This window comes from Artibeus jamaicensis, unplaced genomic scaffold (genome assembly GCF_021234435.1).
Source record: "Artibeus jamaicensis isolate MK-2021 breed Jamaican fruit bat unplaced genomic scaffold, CSHL_Jam_final scaffold_1019, whole genome shotgun sequence".
NCBI lineage: Eukaryota > Metazoa > Chordata > Mammalia > Chiroptera > Phyllostomidae > Artibeus > Artibeus jamaicensis.
The window spans coordinates 5,403,693-5,422,855 of NW_026522025.1; the positions used below are offsets into that span (position 1 = coordinate 5,403,693).

The window sequence follows — 19,163 nt, forward strand, 5'->3', positions numbered from 1 at the left end:
ATTGATTATGCTGTTACAGTTGTTCTATTCCCCCCTCCATTTCCCTCCACCCTGCCCCCCCAACCCCACCATTACCCCCCTTTAGTTTATGTCCATGTGTCTCAAGTCCTTTAGGTTCTATATTTCCCAAACTATTCTTGCCCCCCCATCTATTTTCTATCTACTGTCTATGCTACCTGTTTTCTGTACCTTCTCCCCCCCTCTCCTCCTCCCATTCCCCTGTTGCTAACCCTCCTTGAGATCTTCATTTCTGTTTCCACTCCTGCTCTAGCTGTCCTTTTAGTTTGCTTTCGTTTTAGGTGTGGTTGTTAATAACTGTGGGTTTGTTGTCCTTTCACTGTTCATGTTTCTTTATCTTCTTTTTCTTAGATAAGTCCCTTTAACATTTCATATAATAAGGGCTTGGTGATGATGAACTCCTTGAATTTGGTCTTATCTGAGAAGCACCTTATCTGTCCTTCCGTTCTAAATGAAAGTTTTGCTGGGTAGAGCAATCTTGGTTGTAGGTTTTTAGATTTCATGACTTGGAATATTTCTTTCCAGCCCCTTCTTGCCTGTAAGGTCTCTTTTGAGAAATCTGCTGACAGCCTGATGGGGACTCCTTTGTAGGTGACTGTCCCCTTAGCTCTTGCTGCTTCCAGGATTCTTTCCTTCATTTTAATTTTGGCTAATGTAATTATAATATGCCTTGGTGTGTTTCTTCTTGAGTCCAACTTTTTTGGTACTCTCTGGGCTTCTTGGATTTCTTGGAAGTCTATTTCCTTTGCCAGATTGGGGAAATTTTCTTTTATTATTTGTTCAAATAGTTTTTCCACTGGTGGTTGTGTCTTTCCCCCTTCTGGTACCCCTATAATTCGGATATTGGAGCGTTTAAAGATGTCCTGGAGGTTCCTAAGACTCTCCTCATTTCTTTGAATTCTTGCTCCTTGACTCTTTTCTGCTTGTCCATTATTTGCTTTCTTCTGGACCCTTGCATTGATTTGAGTCCCAGTTTCCTTTTCATCTCTATGGGATTCCTGTGGAATTCCATTCATTTCCCTTAATTTAGCCTCCATATGTTTCTCTAATTTGTGGCTGTAATCCACCAAATCTGTGAGAAAGGTGATGACCAGTGTTTTAAACTGTGCATCTGAGAGTTTTGCTATTTCTTCGTCATTTAGATTTATCTCTGGGGCTTTGAGTTCTGCCTGCGACATTTTTGGTCTGTTCTGGCCCTTTAAGTGGGACAAGCGGCGCCTTGGAGTCCCAGGTTGCTGGGTTGTGACACTGTATGTGGGGGTGTGGTCAGAGCGGGAAATGGCGCCGCCGCCGCTGGGCTGGTCCAACCGCTTACTCCCTCACTCGCGCGCAACCAGAGTCAATTCGTCAATTCGTTGCCACCGCCTCCCCACTGTGTCGCTCCCCCGGTGGGCTGCTCGGCGGCTCACCAGGTCCAATCCTGGGTTTGGAACCCGCGTAACTGGATTCGCGCGCCGATTCCGCGCCGGTCCGACCGAGCCCTCCTTTGTAAGTCCTCACCGGACACTGGTTTCGCACCTTACCGGTCAGGCTGAAGAATTTGTTGTTAGCGGACTTCCGAAAAGTTCAGTTTTCCGTGTTCTGGTTGTGTTTTGTGATGCTAATATTTAGTTGTCCCTAAACTTGGTTGTGTGAGGAGGCAGGCACATCCAGCTAAACCTCCATCTTGGCGGAAGTCCTCATTGTCACTATTACCATTAGGGAAAACATGTACCAAACTTGGGCAGTAAAAGTAAGTGTTCAAGAGATTCTTTGAGAGGGTATGTTAAAAAATTCATCTAATGTTTTCTGTTTCCCTTCCAAAGTTTACAGAAATCTAACATCAAATCAGACTCTTAATGTTTAGTTATATTACATAATTTGACTCTTCCAGCAAGTTTAAGCATAATAGCTTACTTCTTAAAAATTAACTCACAAATTCCAACTAGTGAATTATTTATCTTACAGGATCATAAAAAGGTCATCTGATTTTAGTAAACTTTTAACTAGGAAAAGATGAAATTCGAAAGTAAAAATTCCACAAGAGTCAAAACAGTTTCTTCTGCTTTTAATCCAGAGGTAACAGGGAAAAGTTCTCTGAAATTTGGTTACTAGAAATACACAGCTAACATCTTATTCATGTTAAATCTTGGTGGTCAACTGTAACATAAGTGAAAGCTTTAGCTAAATTTTTAACTTGATGATCTTATTTTAGAAACCAAAATCCTGACTTCTTCCTGGTTATTTTTTTTGTTTGTTTTTAAGTTTGTTGTTGTCCTTCTGGTTGTGCAAGGAGGCACAGTGTATCTACCCAGGCCTCCATCTTGGTTGTGAGACCCTGACTTCTTCTGTATTTATAAATTTAGGATGTTAAAATAGACAGTTAAATGTTTCAAAATAATATTTAACTGTGATTTAGATGTGAGAAAGTGCATGAGGACAAGATAAGGGTTGATATATATTTAATTCTATAATGAAGGCTTGCAAACTGATAAAAAACTCAAGGAAATTCTGATGACTATACATCTTATAACTAGAAAATATAGGTATTACAAAAGCCAGTGATGGATTAAAGAAGAAATCACAAGGGAAATTAGAAAATGTCTTGTGACAAATAAAATGAAAATACAACATACTAAAAGTTATGTTTTCAAAATAGTGCTAAGAGGAAAATTTAGACCTGTAAATGCTTACAATAAAAAGAATGATCTCAAATCAACCTCCAAAACCAGGCAGAAAAAAACCCCCAAACTCATACCAATGCTAGTAAAGGGAAGGAATAATAAAGATTAGAGTGGAGATAAATAGATAACAGAAAAACAAAACAGAAAAATCTACGAAACCAAAAGTTGGGTCTTTGAAAAGAACAATTAAATGACTAAGAAAAAGAAGACTCATATTACTAAAAATAGAAAAAAGGAAGGACATTACTACTGATTTTACAGAAAGAATTATAAGACTGTACTAGAAGCAAGTGTACACCAAAGATTAAATAACCTAGATGAAATGGAAAATTTCCTAAACACATAATACTTACCAAGATTGAATCAGGAAGAAAAAAATATCTGAATAGGTTATTATTAAGAAGGTTATAACAGTAATGAAAAACCTCTTAACAAAGAAAAGCTCTAGAGCAGATGGCTTCATTGGTGAATTCTAGTAAACATTTAAAGAAAAGAAATGCCAATTCTTCTGAAACTCTTTAAAAATTGATGAGAAGGGGACACTTACTCTATGAGGCCAGTATTACCTGATACCAAAGCCCAACAAAGAAACACCAAAGCCCAACACTAGAAAATAACATGGACGAGCGTGGTGATTGTGGGGAGGGGTTGTGGGTGGAGCTAGAAGAGGGTATAATGTAAGCTTCTTCATCTTTATTACGTACCTCTGATTGACTCCTCTCATAATACTAGTTGGAGACCAGAGAGGCAGCTGAGCTGTGAGAATCACGCCCAGAAGAAACTGATTTGGCTTCTGTACATCTGGATAAGCTGAAGTATCTGTCTGACTAAGAGTATACAGTTGATCACAGGCAACACGACGAATCTGAAATTACATGAGTGGCAAAGAACATCCACCAACCAACACTTAGTGATTGCTTAAAAAACAATTTTCCTTCCAAGTCTATGTTTTGAAGGATACTGTAAGTGTTTGAGCATTCCAACCATTAATGGTAAAGGTTACACTGAATAAATTAGAATTAAAAACAAGTATGTTTTGGGAACTGATTTCCCAAATTATTCTATTATTCTACTCTAATCAGCAGATTTATAATTTAATATAAATGAAATTTTAAAAAGTTTATTTTCAAGGTCATGTAAAAAAATCAGAATTATAAAATCGAATAAAAGTTCATGGCTTGAGTTGATCTGTCTTGATTTTGACCAACATGTTAATGCTTAATGCAAGCTGCCCTTGCCAGCTATGGGCACTGAATGCTGGTTGTAACATTTTCTTTGTAATAAACAAACACACATTCATTGTAGCACTAGTCTCAGAACTTTTTGTGGCCTATGGAATAGAAAGGAGGGCAGATGGTCCAATGGTCACTGCGCCCCCAAGCTCTCTGCAGCCCCTCTGTGTGACTCTCTGAGCAGACTAAATGGCATTCCTCTGTTCTCCCTACAATGTCACAGGAGTTCAGAGAGCCAAAGACAGAATAGGACCAAAGGGTTTTTTATTTTTAAAAATAATGTAGCCATCTGGCTGGTGTAGCTCAGTGGGTTGAGCATGGGCCTGGGAACCAAAGGGTCCCCAGTTCGGTTCCCAGTGGGGGCACGAGCCTAGGTTGTGGGCAGGGTCCCCAGTGGGGTGTGTGTGAAAGGCGACCACACACTGATGTTTCCCTCTTTCTCCCTCCTTCCCCCTCCCTAAAAATAAATAAATAAAATCTTAAGAAAGAAAAAAGTAATGTAACCAGTCCTTACCTCAGCACTTGGTGATCCAAGCAGAATATCAATGATAAAATCAGCAACACAGGGCAAGTTATAGAAAGATGCTAACAATAAGGAGAATTAGGAGTAGGGAGAAAATTAAGTTAGGCAATGCATTTTCAAAATTTCAAAAACTCTGAATAATTTCTTAAGCTTAACTATAGCAGCAATTCATTTCTTCCACATGGAAATGAATTTGGAAACTTCAACAACTGCCTCCATGGCTGAGTTTCTACAGTGCTCAAGAGCAGGACTCGGTCTTGGTCATCTTTGTGCCCCCACGTTTTAGCACAATGCCTCACATGTACCAGTTATAGAATAAATGTGTCTTGTGCTGATAAACTATCAATACTCATGAACTATAAAATATACCCTACCATAAATTTAAAAATGATAAAAATAGCTTAAGGAAAGTTGTGATTTTTTCATATTTAGTTTAAAACACCTGTAATTGTAGGGAAACTGAACTAAGCATGACATATGATCAAAAGCATGTCATGACTCACACTTCTCCCTCATATACAAACCTTCAAAAGCATTCTTGCTCAGAGTAAGTTAGTTTAGGTACTAGTGTGATGTGCCATAAATGTATAGCTTTTTCTGTATGTTTATTTTGGTTACCTAATATAAGGAATTTGGATGTTGTAGTAAATACATAACGATCACCAATCCTACATAAGAGGCAGTTTGAATTAGTAGTAACAGGGAAGAACACAGCTCCTATGTGTTGGCATACTTTTTAAAAGTGGAGCTGTTAAGTCTTCATTCCTGAATAAATATTTAGTGAGGACCCCTACACATCGGCCAATGTCTGGGTGCTGGAGACTCAGTAGGGGAGAAAATGGACAAAAGTCTCTGTCCTGATGGAGCTTACAGTCTAGTAGAGGGGTGATGACAATGAACATGAAAAGTAAATAAATTATGTTATAAAGTAAAACTAGTAAAGCAAAAAATAAGGTGAGGGTTTAGGTAGTGCTGGGGTGACAGAAATATTGTGATTTCTTTAAAAAGGTGGTCACAGAATGTCTCACTAAAAAAGTGACATTATACAAAGACTTGCAGGAAATGAAGAAGAGAGCGCCACGTAGATAGATGGGAGGACATACCAGGAAGACAGAGCGGCCAGTGCAAGGGCTGTGAGGCAGTAAAGTGCCTGGAGTAGTGGGGAGCAGCAAGGAGGCCGAAGCACAGAAAGTGAGGGGGCGAGCAGGAAAAGGTGGAGGCACACCAGTATCAAGGGGGCAGATCGTGTCAGGCCTTGAAGGCCTTAGTATAGACTTGGATTTACTCAGTGTGAACTGAAAAGTCACTGCAAGGTTTTAAACAGAGTGATAGGATCTAACTTACATTTAAGAAGGTCCACTCTGGTGACTGTGTGGACAATAAACTGCAAGGGTAGAAGCAGGGAGATTAGCACCATGGCTATGATCCAAGTAAGAGATGAAGGCAGATCAGAGGGTAATAATAGCGAAGGGGTAGAATATGGGTACAGTTTGAAGGAGGATATGATGACAAGTTAGAAGCGGGGTATGAAAGAAAGAAATCGAGGATGCCTCCAAGATTTTTGGCCAGAGAAAAATTGCTAATAATTAAGTTGGGACACTCTTGGCTGATATGGGCCAGATCCATAGCTCAGTGCTGGACATGTTAAGTTTGAAAGGTCTGATATGCAAGTGGAGATGCTAGGGGTGTGGTCCGGGCTACAGATCCAAATCTAGGAATCAGCGACTAGAAGGAATTTCAAACTGTGAACATGGGTGGGCTCAGTGAGAGGATGAGAGTCGACAGAGGCAAGACAGTTATGAGGAATTGAACCCTGGGGGGTTCTAATCCAAAATGTGTAATGAACAGTAGCCCTACTTTGCTAAAGCCATCACTAAAGTCAAAAGGGCAAATCTTGAGTTGAATTTTTAAGTGGAGTCATTATCAGTTTAGGAATTGATATATAATTCTAATTCTATAGTTTATGAATTACAAATTTGGGTTGTTTTAATTCTTCAACTAAATAGTAAGCTCCTGGAGGGCAACATATCACCTTTTATAACACCTATTGTGGATCCTTGTATATAGAAAATGCTCAATAAATACTTACTCAAAATGTAACTATTCTAGCACTATTCTTACCTATGCTACATGACAACTTCCCCCACTTTTCATTTCTATTAATATGACCTTATTTATAAAGCACTGTCAATAATTGACAGAAACCTGGCCTTTTCCTACACAGATGAGTCACAAGCACGCCTCCTGCATACCCAGCTGCTGGCTCCGAAGCTGTAGGCAGGTAACAAGGAGAGACAATGCCTCTCCCGCAATCAGGGAGTCTTTGGTAGACACGGACTGCTGCCGCACACAGATGCCTGCGTGCAGGGCTACTGGTTCTCCTTCACTTCCAGAGCTGCAATTGCTTCCTGGAAATAGGCAAGCAGGAAGTTACTGTAGATCCTGCAGGACCAGTGGGACATTCCAGCATCCTTTTAACATGCTCCCCAGAATCCTCAAGTGAAATTAAACAGTTCACTAAGATACTTTGGTCTAAGACACAAGGTAAGACTTAATCACTTTATGTGACCCTGACTTTGCATACAAAACACATTTCAAGGCACTAAAAATGTGTTTATGAGGTAAAACTAATTTCAGGTGGCAGAAGTAATAGTGCAGTTTTGGAGGCAAGAGGGACTCTTCCTCGGATGTCATAAATGCTCCTTATCTCAATGCAGGTGGGTTACAATATGTAAAAATCCTAAAAATCCCATACATTTAACATTTCTGCACTTTACTATGTCACACATTTTAAAAACTTTTTTTATTATTGAGGTACATACACATATAGACTTAGCCTGGAAACCAAATGAGGCTGAAAAGTAAAGCTATTTATAAAGTTCTAATAGAAAATAAATGGCTGACCCAAAAAAATGACTTTCCCATGTAGGAATTCTAGACAAATTTTTATTACAGACAGAATTACTGGCCTCATAACATTTTACATTCAGAAAGATAAAAACTGGTTTCCCCATGTACTCTGTGTTTTAAATATCTTCTTTTTCTTAACTGAAGTATGATACACATACATGCATGCACACATACAATAATGTGTACAAATCTTAAGTGTATAGCTTGATGAATTTTTACTAATGCTGAAAAGCAAGAGAAAAGGCTTTCTTCTTTTTGTGTCTGAACAACTACACAGAGATGAGTCTTACAGTTACTTCCTGTGCAATATTCTAATTACTTTATTCTTTTTAATCAGTACCTGAACTGCTGAGCCTGTTTTGAATTCCAGCAGGAAACAGAGAATTACTTTCTTTAATTGGCTGGCTGCTTCCAACAAGGTCAAGCCGTCCTGCGGCAGCAGCCCACGACAGTCTCATGAAACAAGCCACAGTAGCGGTGAAATCATTTACTTCCATTGTCTAAAGAAGTACAAAAGAGCGTTATGAGCAAAGGTAGCACTGAAACACGTTCCACTGGCTTCTAAACCTTCTTAACGGTCTCAGTTTTGGGAGACTCCTTCCCCCCCATCGCCTAGATCATCTGGACAACCGACTGCCTTTTCAATGCTTCCATGCTGTTCAAAGACTTTCGACATCTCTGTTACCTGTAAAACAAGGGCTCCAATCTCCATGCTCTGGCTTTAAATTTCCTGCCACCAATTTGGTTTTTATCCTTTCTGCCTTTCCCCTCGCTGTATTCTGGCCTGCGTGAGCTACTGTTTGACCTCCCATAAGACCCTGGTTTTCCTTACTTTGCTCATGCCCTCCCTTTTGCTCCAACAGCTCTCCTTTCTCTCACTCTATGTACTTATCTCTACACATCTAATGCTTATCCATTCTTCAAGGCCTACCTCAAATGCCACCTCCTACATAAAACCATTCATGACAGCCACAGGTGAAGGTAATTATTCCACTTACTCCGAAATAATTCCTAGAATGCTCTTTGCCTTTGTAGTTCTTATAACACCTGACATTTTCCACCTTGAATTATAATTATTTCTAAACTAGTGGTCTCTTATCATAAATTTCTGTAAGGCAATATCCATGTCAATGTTCAGTTATATCTGAATGGCCCCTCCCAGCTACCAGTCCTTTCTGAACAGGAGGTACTTAGTAATTTTTGAACACACAAATCACTCACTTGTATTGCAACTCGCGCAGCAGGGATGATTTCCTCAACCCTGATAGAAGACCTGTCAGACACTGACAGCTGTCGGTAGGATGACTTTTCTGGGGTGCCACATAAGGACACCTGCCTACTGGTCTGCCGGCTGACGTTTCGGAATGGGCGAGAAGAAAGTGCTTCTATGCCATCTTTGGTGAGGTCTTCGTCTAATAATGTGGGCATTGTTTGTCCAACAAGTAAAAACCTTACAAGGAAATGAAAAGGTGTAATTACTCAAACTCAGTTTACACTATTTAAAATGATGGAACTGGTAAGTAGTCAAGTCGAGTATTGCCTCATGAGACTAACATACCTTGCGAGCTGCAGGCAGATAGAATAAACTCCCTGCCTTGTCTCGTAGTCAACTTCTGATGGAATGGAGTCCCTTTGCATGACATTTACAACCAAACTTCAGAAAAAAAGAAAAACGGCAGGATATTACAGACTTCTTACTTCTTTCATAAGAAATTTTCTGTCAGTAATTTAATTGTTAATAAGTGTATCAGTTATTCAAAACTTCTACATATAGATCCTTACATATAGAATGAACCATCCATGCCTCTATCACAATGATTTCTTATGACGCCTATAACTCTGCTTGTCCTTTTAGAATCAGACTCCTTGATAAGCCAAAGAAAGATACCCAACAGAGAGTGTTGGCATAGTTCCTCCTCTCACTAACTGGTTTGAGCTCACTGAGGTACTGGTAGAACTATCAATTCAAATATATATACAGAGCTGGTGTGTTCAATAAAGCTTGTTTTTCAAAGCCACTACAACCTATATTACTGCAGAAGCTTCCCAGCTGTTCTTCCTGTATCCATTCTTGATGCTCCACCTCCAAAATCTAGTTTAAAGAGATCAACCAGAACAATCCTTTTAAAATATGAATCAGATATGGCACTCCTCCAATGGCTTCCTATTTCCTACAGAGAAAAAAAGGCAGTCTCCACAGCAGCCTGTATGATCCCACAGGACCTGACCTCTGGTATGTCTGGAACCTCGCCACCCCTCTGCGGCCTGCCACTCTGCCCCAGCCACACTGGCCTCCTGCTGGTCTCTGCAGATATCAGGTGGGTCCCTCTAGGGGGGCAGTGGCTGCTCCTGTGGACAGCTCTCTCCAGGTATCTCAAGGTCTCACTCCCACACCTCCTTCACATCTCCGTAAAATATCACCCCATCAGAGAAGCTTTCCCTGACCACTCTACTGAAAATCACAACCCTTTCCATCCCTCTTGTTTTTTTTCTCTACAGCTCTTATTACCACCTGACATACATTTTTACCTTTGCCTTTACTGTTTGTCTCCCCTCTGGACAGTAAGCTTCACAAGGATAGGGGTTTTGGTCAAATCTAATCACTGCTCTGTTCCCTGTGCTTTGAGCAATGCCTGGCATGTAAATTAGCTGAATATACAAGAAGCAGCCAGAAGGAAAATGCCTTCATTACCACAGCTCTGTAATGGGCTGAGTAAACGACGTTGAACAAACAAAACTGTGCTCTAGGCCTCCCACTTGGCTGGGAATTCCTTCAGCTCTAGCTCTCTTTTCTCCTCCCTTTTATCCCTTCATGGTCTCACCTGATTTCTCCTCCCCTCAAGGCCTTCAACTACCTTCAGCTCAAACTGCAAGTGGGTTTTCCCTCCTGGAGGAAAGGGCACGCCTACTTCTTCCCAGAGCAAATCTCCTTTCAACTGCAGTAGAACTCAGCCCCTTAATCAATCATCCCTTTTTCATCTTTGTTCTTTTCTTCTTCCCTGGCCCTTTCTAGTCTGCCTACAAAGACAATCAAGTCTTCTACAAGTTCAAATCAAAACAGAAAAATAAAGTTTCCCCTTAGTTATTCTCACCATCAAAGTACTGCCACCCTCTTCTTGTCCCTTACTGTAAAGCAGAGATGTCATGTCCACTTATAGAATATACGTCCCATTCTTATACTTGTCACTCAACTCTGCCACCTGCTTATGCCCTATTGGCCATGCTTCCACAGATGCCTCCCCCAAATCTCTAATGCATTCTCCACTTCTCTTGAGAGCATCACATTTAAACCATCCGCGTCACATCACTCACAGGGAACTCACATGCAAATGAATTAATTTCTCTCACTTCCTCTGTTTCCTCCGTCTCCTTCCATGTCTATTCCCCATAAGGACTAGAGAGTCACCATTTACGAACTCTCCCACACTGGAAATCACAGGGCCGTTCTCTGAAAGTTCCTATCATAGTCATAGATCTAGTTGTAAAGACTTGCTTATTTTACTTCACAAATGCCATCCTATCACTGCCCCAAATTCAGAACTTGTCTTTTCTCTGGACCGCTGTTACAAACTCGTAACCATTCTCCCTGCCTTTAGTCTCTCCCACTTCTCTTCTTCTCCATGGTAATCCCTGGCTTAGAGACTTCCTGGGTTTCCGTGGTCTACACGATAATGTTGAAATTCCTCAATGTGATCCTCCTTTTCTCCCTTATCCTTGGCTCTAGCCCAACTAGGCAACAGTAATTCCCAAGAGAAGCCCTTACTTGAGAGCTTCACACATCCCCACCCCCACCTCTGGCTTAGAGTGCCCCTGCCCTCCTCATTTACCTAGGGAATGGCGACTGGTTTCACAATTCCCAGCTCAAATGCTAAATTTCTGTGATGCACTTCCTAATCTTATGACCCCCCCAACCAAATTTAACCACTACTTTTCCCCCTAACCTCCACTCCCCAAAGCACTTCTGATAAGCCTCTGTATTAATGGATATAGTAACTACTACACCATGACACTCTGAAGGGCAGGGACGATACCTAATTTATCTGCATTCTCAGAACTAATGCCGCACACAACGTGGACCGTGGGGCATCAAATTCGCCCCGTCACGGACTGATAGGGGACTGACGGACACTGACACAGCCTCCCATCCTTTCCCCTACCTGAGAATCCCCCGCCACCAGAGGGGAAAGAAACGTGCTGCTTTAAGTTTTCCAAATAATCCAAAGTCATAAAATGAATTAAAATAGTCCAAAGGCGGAAACATCATTCCTTCTTATTATAACTTTCATAATGCTTCACAAGACACCTTTAGGAATAAGTGAGGCTTGGCAAAAGAAGTTAAAGTAATATAATCGTTTTCTGCAATTCATATAACACTGTATTGAAATGCTAACCTCAAACCTCCTGCTTTGAGGAAATTCTCACAGAAGGATTTTGCACAGTTTCTTGCCATGTCATCATCAGCTGTTGGCATGAGTTTGGAGCTTAGAACCTTGGAAACAAGATAAGCACAATGAATCATTCCAACATTTCCAGCAGGAATTATTCCTCTACTAAATAACATAATCACACAACTCAAGTCAGGATTTCTTTAAATGCTGCATGCCATTTTTTTCTCTCAGAAATATAAGGAGTCTCATGTTTCACAATTAAATAATCACATTTCCTAAGTTCTATTTACTCAGCTAGAAAAATCTGTTTTGAAGAAAACTGTATGTTCCTTTCCTGAAACCAGCAAATGCGATTGTGTCAGTCTCTCAGGCTCAGATAAGAGTAGATACATTACACGATATGCCAGATATGTATGTTCTTGAAAAACTATATAAATTAAATTTTATAAAACACACCATTTACTAAAATTCTAGATGAGTTCCCCACTAATGATTCTTAACGTCTTTCTACTCATTGAGCATCTACAATGTCCTAGGCATAAGATGAGTGCTTAACATGCATTATCTCTTCATCTCATTAAGAATGGCATATATATTTTACTTTATAGGTAAAGATCACTATCTGAGAGGTTTAGTGACCTACCATTCAAGGTCACATGATGAGAATTTAAATCCAAATGTGTCTCACTTTAATGTCCATGCCCCCTTTACAACACTTTTCCTAAAGGAAAGCATAACTGAATATTCTGGTATGGCAGAGAATTATTTCACATAAATAATTAAACTACAGTATGAGATGAGACTACAAATCTAGTTCACATACTGGTTTTACCCTGTATGAACTGACAGAGCTCAGGCGTGTAAGTTTCCCTCTTGCCTTACTTTTCTCACCAGCTAAACTGGGATAGTAATTACTTGTCCTAGAGGATTGTTTGGATTGAGTAAGGTAATACAAGTTTAAGGTGCTTAGTATAAGCAATGGCACAAAACAAGTACTCAGTAAACAATTGCTTATTTAGCTATCATATGCTCCTGTGAGGCTATGGGGATTTTACGAGCTTAGATTTTTAATGTGAGATTTTCTTTTTAAAGATTCGTCTTCCTGCTCTTCAGGAGCCGGTTTCATCGGAAAGAGGAAACCCTCTGTGATTCTAATGCTCTGCGCACGTCGACAGCCACATGCACCCACTCCCCATGCTCACTGGACGATAGTGTGGGGAAAATAAAATGTTTCTTCCCAGTAATGGGTATTTGGAATATCCACTTTGAAGTTTCCTAGTAGGCAAACATGAGTTAAAGATCAAAATGTGAGAAATATAACCTTTCAGGTAAAAGTAAAAATACGCATTTTGGGGAGTGTTAAATTTTCCAAATGTTTTCTGTTGGCTAAAGCAAAAGAAAACCTACCAAAGGAATTCCCAGTTAGAAGTCCTAAAACTGTACTGGAGTTATTTTACTATTACATCCTTTGGTTCTAAGATAATGCCATCTAAGTGGCTGATGACAAGCACTGTGGGACCGTTCTGTTTTTCTAGGTGCTCTCAAATTAGGGCATTAAGATTTATACCTTTTTTGAGACAATCATTCAAAAGAACATGACAAATCTGGCGGCAATGGAAAGTTAAAAATTTACAAGGTTAAACTGACCCCAAAATTCTAAGCAATGTTTTGTTTTGGGATATTATACCTATTTTGAATGTCTACATTAAATAAGTATATGCTTTATTTTAAAAATACTTACTAAATATTTTCTACTTTTGAATCCAATGTGTCTTTTGATAAGAATAATTATTTTAAGGTAAATATGAATGTTACCATAGTTTGAACATATAAGTAACAGGTAGACCATAAAAATGAATGAATATAATTATATATTCCAATTAGATTATCAGATGAAATAAACCTTATGAAACACGGCCAAGTAGGTACCCCTTAGCAATTATGACCTTTATTATGACTCAAAATCTACTAGAGAAAACAATAATTAGATAATTAAGGCTGCTTGGGTATTGATATGAATTCTTAAATAGCTAACTGCTTAGATATAGTTTCCTTGGTCAAAGTGAAATCATCAAGGGCTTTCTTTCTTTTCTCCAGACTTGACGTGGCACAAGGGTGACTCCTGGCCCTCTAAGAGCAGGGCTGCTTCCCCCACATTGCTTTGTGAATGCTTTGCTTTCAGGGCTCCGTCTACCCAGCCTCTCCTATGTCTTGTTCATAAGACCCTGGAGCAGGTATCTTGTCTTCCAGCTCTGACCTCTTAACTATCACAATGAATGGTAGTAAATGTTTACTGAACTAAATCTGCTACTAGTTTAAAGCTATTTTTAGGGGCAGGAAAATAAAAATATTCTTTTGCTCAAATTCTTCCAATGTTTTTTTAACCTTCAAATAATAATAATGTCAATATGTCTCCTGACAAATTCCTCATAAAGCTTCACTAATGACAACAAATTACAATACTTACAAAAAATTTAAATGCACTTAATAACAAGAAGTCTTAGAATTAATAACTGATATTATACATACTTGCAAAACTTGTAGAGGAAGGTAATGACCCATCTTAATAGATTATTTATTTAAATGCTATTTTGCAAGTGTAACAATGCACACAGCTATCAACTGAAAAAACTGAGCAATGACAAAGGCAAAAACCAAAATATTTCAAATTTATATTCTATTTGGTACCTTTTTAAGAACAAATTTTTACAGACCAAGCCTGTTTACTCATTTCTGTCATCGGCAAACATGATTCTGCAAGCCCAAACAAAATGAGAAGAAAGGAGGTCTCTTACTTCTAAGTTGTAGAGCACTCTGAAGGTGGACATTCCTGGAGCAAAGGATCGAAACAGACTTTCTAAAATTGAGCTGGCGCTTGGCTGGTGCTGTTGCTTAGAGGAGAGGGATGGAGACTTTGAAGACTGAGAGCTTGTTTCAGACAGCAATGTTTTCTATGTTTAAAGGAACAACAATAAGAAGAAATGTATGTCTTACAATGACAAACAAAAAACCAGATCTGTATACACTCTAGTATCTTCTTTTTATTTTAATATAATCCAAACCAATGATATTAAAAAAACTATCCCATAAAACTGGATCACTGTATGATTATTAACCAGACATCACACTCTACCACACAAATGGTAAGTGCTTAACAGAATTATAATCATATTTTAAGCAACACTGGTACAGTCATCCAAATTTGTTTCTGTGTTTTAAAACTTGTACCTCTAAATACTGTTGATGAAATTACAGGACTGAAAAAGTGGTAGCTCTGAGACTTTTTTGAACCTATACAAGTGATATATCTTATTGTATTAGTTCTCTTCTCCCACAAGTTAATATGTAAGTCAAATAAGACGAGACTGACTTGATATAAACAACCAATGAAATATAAAATTCCTAACTTAATTCTAACAACTTTGTTCTAAATTTATCCTAAGTAGACAACATTAAGGAAAAAAGATAATTTCAATATATACATAAAGGAATAATAACCTAACAATTAAAAAGTGAACTTTAAATATCAACACTGAAAAACTTTAAAAGATAATCCATTTATGCAAGCAACTCAAACATAAGCAACAGTCACGATCAGAGAGGTGTCAGAGAGAGGAGTCGGAACTGCAGTCTGACTCGGACAAGATGCTTCATCTCTGGGCTCTGGTTCCCTAACATGGACCATGAAAGCAGAAGCACATGATATTAAAGACTCTTCTAGTTTGAAAGTTTGACATCATTTTTGACTCTATTTATGTACTTTAAAAGCCACTGAAGTTCTGATTTCCATTACAGAGAAGGTTTTTTAAAAGAAGAAAAATCATTATGGAAAAGATGATATCAACTGACTTTAACGTGATTTCATGTTGTATTTTCACTGAATCATGATATAAAATCTCACATCAGTTAAATAATTATGAAGACACTCATACCTTTCTTCCTAAAGAATCAAGTTGGTCAAGGGCTTCCTGAATGGCTGGGTCAGTGGGTATCAAGAGCAGCAGCTTTCGTACTCGTAAAGTTATCCTGAAATTGTTCAAATTTAGATTTTTTTCAGATAAGTCATGGTTTCAGTAACAGAATCATTTAGTATGAGAAGTAAGGTAAAATGTATCCAGTGAAAAGTCACTTGGTTCCCTGACCTTTATAACTTTCTTTCATGCTTTATAACTATTTATATTTACTGTGCTGGCCAGTATGGCTCAGTGGATTGAGTGCTGGCCTGTGAACCAAAGGGTCACTGGTTCAATTCCCAGTCAGGACATAAGCCTGGGTTGCAGGCTGGGTTCCCAGCTGGGGGCCCGTGAGAGGCAACCAATCTAATTTTCTCTTGCACATCAATGTTTCTCTCCCTCTCTTTCTCCCTTCCTTCCCCTCTCCCTAAAAATAAATAAATAGATAAAAACTTTTATAAAATTTATTTACCTTGGCTCCTCTAGATTGGCAAGCTGGTAAAGCATGTCAAACACGTTACATACAAGTGCCATCACAACACCAGGAAGGGATTTCTCCTGAGGGGAAGAGGCAACATACAGATACAAAGTTACAAAAGAATTTTGAAATCAAATATACCAATAATAAAAACACTTGTTCGGAAAGACTGGTCACTAGAAAACATGAGGGAAGCACAGCGCACTGAAGACACATGAAAACCCAGAGTCGGGGATCTCCCGCCTTCCAGTGAGCTTATTACCTGGCTCTCTTCTCACACCCACCTGCGGGGGGGGGGGGGGGAGGGGCTAAGGCGACGAATGGCAGGCAGAAGGACGGGAGGTGAGACAAAGGCAGGTGTAATGTCTAGAATGGAGAGAGGGCACCACAGAAAGCTGACTAGAGCACCTCAGGAGGAAACAGGGCAATGAGTGACTTAAGAGCCAAACTAAGGTAGTATACATATGTGCACACACGCACACGCAATACATAGATATATATGAGGGGGGACCCCCAAAACTGGAACTTGTTTATAAAAAATTGTGTTGTTTATTCTCACATGTTTAAACTTCAGTCACCTTCAAAGCACTCTCCATCTGATGCAGTGCACCTATCAGGATATCTCCCACTGCTCAGAACAGGTTTTGAACCTGTCAATTTCGATACCTATTAGTGCTTCTACTGTTTTTTGTTTCACCTCTTCCACACCAGCAAAATGTTTCCCTTTGAGAATATTTTTCACCCAGGGAAACAAAAAAAAGTTGCTTGGGGCAAGATTGGGTGAATGGGGAGGGTGGGACGGGGGGGCCACACAGTTTTTGATTAAAAACCGAACACTCAGTGCAGTCTGGGCAGGTGTGCTTGTAATCAATCACCCATCATGAAATGGGCAAATGCTTTGACAGAATCTCCCCCTATGAAAAAAATATAACTGAAGCTGAATGTAGCCTCTCACAGAAATGCCAGCTGGTACACTGATACAGAGGGGTTCCTAGAACACTCACCTAGTGGAGGAAGCCTGTACTACAAGGGGCCTGCCCTTTAGAAAATAATTCCAGTTTTCTTGGGAGTCCACCCTTGTATGTAATCTAAGGTGAGAAAAAGAAGTTACCCTGTTTTTTCTAAAGGTAAGAAATAAAAAAATTGGATAGAATTGCATACAAGAGACTCAGATGTGATTAAAGTACTATTTTCTGGTTAGAAGGAATAAGAAACCAGACATCACTATAGAATGTATTTACATAGGGAAATATTTTTAATAAATTCAGGATATGAAATAGTACAAACATGTTAAAGATGCTATATACATTATTTCTGTTGCTAATTAACTGTTCTAATACTATTCTTAATGGAATTTCTCGAGTTCTTGTTAAATACAGTTATTTAATTAATATAGTTATTTAAAAAATCCATAATACTAATATTAACCCTGAAGAGTTCTTTGACATCTATAGCAAGGTTAGGCTAAATTAAAAAGACACAGTCACAAAAACATCTGAAAGCCAAGTGAAGAAAGTATTTCAAGGGGAAGTGATCACATGCATCAAATCTGTTGAAATGTCAAGAAAATGAGGACTGAGAGGTGGAAATGACAGATAACCTAGAAAAAAGCCAGAAAAGAGGTGACAGAAGAGTTTCAACAATTCTTTCGAGGAGCTTTGATGATTTGGGAAGGAGATGCTAGGGTGGGAAATGAAGGTGGAATCGTGGGGACGGTAAGATGGTAACACGGCATGTGTGACTGCTAGTGGGCACGGCCCAGTAGAGGGAAAATGAATGAATCAATGAAGAGAAATGTATGAGAGGAGCAGCAAGCAGTGGCCAGGCAGAATGACTGGGGGACTCAGAAGATTTTTGTCCAGGAGATTGATAAATGATGTATCTTCTCCCAATGGATGCCTGCTGCTTCTCAGTGAGACAGTTCTGAAGAGTCAGGATTTGCCTTCAGGCCAAATCTATATAGGCTGAAGGCAAAACGATATTAAAACTTTGTTTTAAAACAGATATTTATCACTCGATACCTGCTCCATGGCATATGATGAACTAAACACCCCACTGCTGCTGCTGCTGGAGCTGGTGGAGGAATCGGCTGAGCTCCCAGATGGGGTCCCACTGCCCGAAGTCTTTACTGTAAGGATCTGTTCATCGGAAAAGCCCAGCTGGTGGAGTAGCTTTTGATCTTTATTCACTGTCAGCTGCAAAAAGTGGTTTCTTAATTATTGAGAGGGAAAGAAAGAGGAAAGTAGTACTATCAGGCTAAAGGGCCAAGTTTATTGAAACCTACCAGACAATCATTTGTAAATATCTGTATATTATCCACAGGACAGCACAACTGCTTGGCTATCTTCCACCGGACACTCCCTATGGTTTCATTACTGTGGGCCTGTGAAATGAAACTCCACATCATTATAACCCATTTACTCGTTCACTTAAACAAGCATCTACTGGGCACTGTGCACTGGTGTACACGCTGAGACAGCAGAAAACCGAAGATGCGAATCCCTGCCCTTGGGGGGCTTCCCTTCTGCTTAAGTGAAAGTTCTGTTTGCCACTCCAATTCCGCCTCATCACGCACACAATAAAACCTCAAGTCCTTCTTCCACAGCCGGTCTTCCATTCTTTCTTTCCCTTTCTCACTATCCCACCAGCTGCCTTGCTTCTCATGAACAAGCCAAGCAAACTCCCACCGCAGGGCTTATGTCCCTGATGCTCCCTTTGTTTGTAAAGTCCTTTCTAGAAATGGCTTACTATGTCATTTCATTCAAGTCTGTGTTCAAATGTCACCACCTCAGACCTTCCCTGTCCGTCTTCATCTAAAATGGTATTTCATGTATAACTATCACCTCTACCAACTTATTCTGCTTTACTTTTACTAACACTCACCACCACCTGATATTGTATTATGTATTTACCTATGTGTCTGCTTTATACCCCATCAGTTTCCTGTCACTTCAGGTCTTTATTCTAAATTTGTTTAAGAGCTTTTACAATAGAAGAG

General features: G+C 39.5%; 2 protein-coding genes across 3 annotated transcripts in view; one reads left to right on the forward strand and one right to left on the reverse strand.

Moving 5' to 3' along the window:
• Positions 1–19,163, reverse strand: part of USP24 (ubiquitin specific peptidase 24) — a 136,857-nt gene that overhangs the window by 46,136 nt on the left and 71,558 nt on the right. For both annotated transcript variants that reach the window (XM_037161426.2, XM_037161418.2), the window contains exons 27-38: positions 18,450–18,548; positions 18,187–18,360; positions 16,160–16,245; positions 15,667–15,760; positions 14,530–14,685; positions 11,738–11,835; positions 8,905–9,000; positions 8,568–8,796; positions 7,687–7,846; positions 6,689–6,844; positions 4,428–4,498; positions 3,386–3,546 (exon numbers count right to left, since the gene is read on the reverse strand). In XM_037161426.2, coding sequence (XP_037017321.2) covers positions 3,386–3,546; positions 4,428–4,498; positions 6,689–6,844; positions 7,687–7,846; positions 8,568–8,796; positions 8,905–9,000; positions 11,738–11,835; positions 14,530–14,685; positions 15,667–15,760; positions 16,160–16,245; positions 18,187–18,360; positions 18,450–18,548 — 1,580 coding nt within the window. The remainder of the gene's footprint in view (positions 1–3,385; positions 3,547–4,427; positions 4,499–6,688; positions 6,845–7,686; positions 7,847–8,567; positions 8,797–8,904; positions 9,001–11,737; positions 11,836–14,529; positions 14,686–15,666; positions 15,761–16,159; positions 16,246–18,186; positions 18,361–18,449; positions 18,549–19,163) is intronic.
• The window catches only part of LOC128625883 (nascent polypeptide-associated complex subunit alpha, muscle-specific form-like), an 86,453-nt gene continuing 85,483 nt past the window's right edge, over positions 18,194–19,163 (forward strand). The window contains exon 1 of the mRNA XM_053655641.1: positions 18,194–18,295. Coding sequence (XP_053511616.1) covers positions 18,194–18,295 — 102 coding nt within the window. The remainder of the gene's footprint in view (positions 18,296–19,163) is intronic.